This window comes from Triticum aestivum, chromosome 1A (assembly GCF_018294505.1).
Source record: "Triticum aestivum cultivar Chinese Spring chromosome 1A, IWGSC CS RefSeq v2.1, whole genome shotgun sequence".
Taxonomy (NCBI): domain Eukaryota; kingdom Viridiplantae; phylum Streptophyta; class Magnoliopsida; order Poales; family Poaceae; genus Triticum; species Triticum aestivum.
In genome coordinates this window covers 575,562,169-575,565,809 of record NC_057794.1, presented here as the reverse complement: position 1 = coordinate 575,565,809, position 3,641 = coordinate 575,562,169, and the positions used below count along the sequence as shown (strand labels likewise).

Here is a 3,641-nt window from a genome sequence, read left to right as displayed (position 1 = left end):
TCCTTAATTAGTGATTTCGATTGTTTTAACTCTCCTCTGCTAAATCAATGATAAGCCCGCGATGCTGGATCTTTCAAAAAAAACCGTGCCGGGCCAGGCCTGTACCTGGTCGAGCATTGTGCTCATGGGCCGGTACGCAGCCCATGTCCCAATTAGCCAGCTTTGAGACCAAGCGCTGGGCTTACGGGCCAGCCCATTTCCGGGCGTCATCCCCCGGAGAGCAACGCGAGCCACCCAAACGGAGGGAGCTCGCCCTTCCTTCCACGCGCCGAAATGCTGGCCGCCACCGCCGCCTGCCGCGCGCCGGCGCGGCCGCTCCCCGCCGCACGACCCGGCAGCAGCTACCTCCTCGGGAGCGTCCTTCTCCCCAAACGGAGAGCGCCGGCGGCGAGGAGGAGGGGACGGAGCGCGGTGGTGCGGTGCGGGCTGCTCCCCGTGGACCCGTGGGCGCCCGGCGTCGACTCCCAGAGCATCGCGTCGCAGCTCTTCGCCGTGTCGCTGTTCCCCTACCTGGGGTTCCTCTACTTCATGACCCGGTCCAAGACGGCGCCCGGGCTCACGCTCTTCGGCTTCTACTTCCTCCTCGCTCGTCGGCGCCACCAGTACGCGTCCCCCTCCTCCTCCTCTTCCCTTTTCGTCTCGCTGTTTTCACGTGTCAATCTAGTTGTTGTTGTGGTTGGGGAGCGAAAATACTTGTACATTTAGAAGAGCAGAGCAGCAGCAAACATTTTAGAAGCGGTTAGAGAACTGAATGTGAATGCTACTGGGCGATTTGGCCACTATCAGAAGGTCAATTTTATATATCTGGTGAGTACAGACGATGCTGTGCATTGAAAATCACATGGATTTCATCATGAGAAACTGAGAGCTGTCATGAATGGTGTGGCGAGACGAAAAAATAATTGTGCATGCATTATGTGGCTGTCAGATATATTTGAACAACTCAAAATGCCATGGCACTCAGCTTACATCTGCAAAATGTGTTCTATGTCGACAAAACGTTGCTCATGTGCGTGTAAACACAGGAAGTTTGTGGAATGATTGAACTTAAAACACAAAATGTTCATACACTTGGTAAGAGAGCACCACTGCAGGTTTCTATATACTGTTCCAAAGCAACCGGCCAATAGCTTTTATGATGTTTGCATCTTCCCAAAGCTCAACATTTTAACTATAGCCAAGGCAAATGACTAACACAAGCATGTAGAAAAGAAAATTTGATGCTGGTTTGTTTTGGAGCATTTCAGTACATAATTCAGGTCGTTGGAGAAGACTTATAATGACTAATGAAAATTTGTAGAACGAAGTAGGAAGGAAAAGGGACGTTGAAATCAGTAGAGTGCACGATCAATCAAAATGTTACTGTGCGTGTGTGTGTGGCACAAACGAACCAATTTGTTCCTCAATTAATGTGAATCTTGATTTTTGTTATCCTTTTGGCAAAAAGCCTTGCCATTTGATTGGGACTTAAGTGTCAGAACAAAATATGTGTATGTGTCCATCTGCTGTATAGTGTATACATTGGCCTCTTCTATTTTAAATTATTTAGTTTCCGCTATTTAGTTAGCTAGAAGAAAATTACCTCCTCTCACGTCATTGATTATTTCCCTTTTGTTTCATGCACATTGCACGGGCATTTTATCCCCGGAGCAGTACCTGCTGGGATATATGGTAATTGCATCATATCATAAGTTTTCAGTGAATCTTACACACCTTGATCGACACAATAAGTATTTGCCGATACATCACCATCCTCTTTCAGCCAAAGTTCATTACGGGACCTCGCTTTCAAATGTGGATTTGCTGCATGGGACGGCGGAATCGCTTCTCACCCTTACCAATCTATTCATTGTGCTTGGGCTGAGGGGAGCCTTGAGGAACCTGGACAAAGCAGAGGAGAGCAGTCCTGAAGCTCCTCAGGACAGCAAGGAGAAGAGTTCAGTATAGGTACTCTCACCAGTTCCCCCAAATGGTGCTTGTAAATCCCTGAGAACCTTTTCCTGGTGCATCTAGTGATGACATTGTACTGTAGTGAGTGTACATTTCTGTTGCTCAACTAGCTTATGAAGCCCCTGATGCTGTAATAAACTGCACAGACTGGCTTTGTGCATGTGCTGATCCATAATACTACTCTCTCTGTAAGGAGGGAGTATATTGCAGTGGCCAGTGTTGTTCAGAGTCTCTGTAGATCAATTTGGTGTTCTTCCAGTGGCTAGTGTATGACCACTACAGTTCTACTAGTGATGGTGCTATATCTACTGCAGATATATAGCTTCCATTGCGATAAATGATCACGAGTCTGAATCTAAGTACTAGTGGGAATACAGTAGGATAGTGGACACGGCGCCTACAGTCTTCTGAAACTCCGGTTAGAAAAACTACATATTCCAGAACAGCTCGTCGAAGTCCATGTCAGCCCCGAGGCCGCCTCCGGCGGCGTAGCCGTAGTTGCCGGCAAGCTGGCACCAGGAGTTCCCCGGCGTGTAGCAGCCGGCCGGCGAGGAGGGGAACGAGGGCGGCGTGAAGGGCTCTGCCGGCCACTGCATCCCTTCCGACGCCTCAGCCGGCGAGCTCTGTTGCTGCTGCTGTTCCTGGCCCAAGGAAGCAGGCGGCTGCTGATCTGTGCCGACGAGGACAGCGGTGGCCTGGGCGCAGGTGTGCGCGCCGTGGTAGACGACGTCGAAGAGCAGCGGGTCGGCGGCGGCGCGCTGCACCTGCTTGGTGGCCTGGCAGCCCTGCGAGTGCCGGTGCGTGCACCGGAAGTAGGCCCGCGGGTACGGTGCGCCGAGGATGTCCTTCTGGCCGTACTTCCGCCAGCTGAGCCCGTCGTCGAGCGACCCCAGGTCCTGCATCGACGCCACCCGCACCTGCGCCCTGACCGCCCCCGCCTTCCTGCCGCCCCTGTGCTGGCCGTTCACTCTCGCCCTGCCGCCGGCATTGCCTCCGCGCGGGCCGCTCCCAGCGAGGCGCACGGCACGGTCGACGGACGCGGCCAGCTCGGCGCAGAGCTCCCTGGCGGCGCCCGGCGCGCCCTGGTCGCCGCCCACCCTCTCCTCCAGCTCCCTCGCCATGGCCAGCAGCCCGTCCAGCTCCGTCGCCAGCGTCGCCGTCGTGTCCTCCATGCCCGGCACCTGCTCTAGCTAGTCGATCAGCGGCAAGCTTCTCATGAGCGTGCGCGTGCGCGTGCGTGCTTGGCGGGTTTTCGTTCCCTGTGATGATGATGATGAGCAGGTCTTTTATAGGCCCGGGCCAAGTAAGCGCTGATCAAGCACCGTTCATTTTTTTGTAAAAGAATCCAACACTGTTGATGGACGGGGACTATAAAAAATCGAGCGCGGTTTGACTGAAGACCGGAGAAAAGCGCGAGACTTTGAACCGAGAAGGAAATAAACACGTCACGCTCGGACCGGTCCTAGTCTCCTCTCCATTTTGGTCCTGGGCAAGGCCACCACCATGGGGCTGCCATGAATATACGCTCTCTGTCTAATCCGGTAGCTGACGAGTGACGTGGCCAGCCGCAATAACCAGCGGCGTCCCTCTCACCGGATCGCCTCGTTTGGACCCATCGACGCGGCGCAGGTGAACGGGGATGGCAGTGAGTGGCATGTGAAGTTCACCGCGCTTTTCCTGGAAGTTTCGTC

At 53.7% G+C, this 3,641-nt stretch overlaps 1 protein-coding gene and 1 pseudogene across 1 annotated transcript; one reads left to right on the top strand and one right to left on the bottom strand.

Annotated features, from left to right (window-relative positions):
• The first annotated feature begins 201 nt into the window (after positions 1-201).
• On the top strand, positions 202-2,193 carry LOC123069107 (uncharacterized; annotated as a pseudogene).
• Positions 1,800-3,288, bottom strand: LOC123069090 (transcription factor WRKY19). The gene is made up of 2 exons (XM_044491842.1): positions 2,220-3,288; positions 1,800-2,170 (listed from the first exon to the last, which is right to left on the bottom strand). Exon 1 carries the CDS (start codon positions 3,120-3,122, stop codon positions 2,379-2,381), a length of 744 nt encoding a protein of 247 aa, XP_044347777.1. The 5' UTR covers positions 3,123-3,288; the 3' UTR covers positions 1,800-2,170; positions 2,220-2,378.
• Between the last annotated feature and the right edge of the window lie 353 nt (positions 3,289-3,641).

Bases quoted from the DNA above. Each gene is read 5' to 3' on its own strand.
- LOC123069090 (XM_044491842.1), bottom strand. From the start codon at position 3,122: ATGGAGGACACGACGGCGACGCTGGCGACGGAGCTGGACGGGCTGCTG.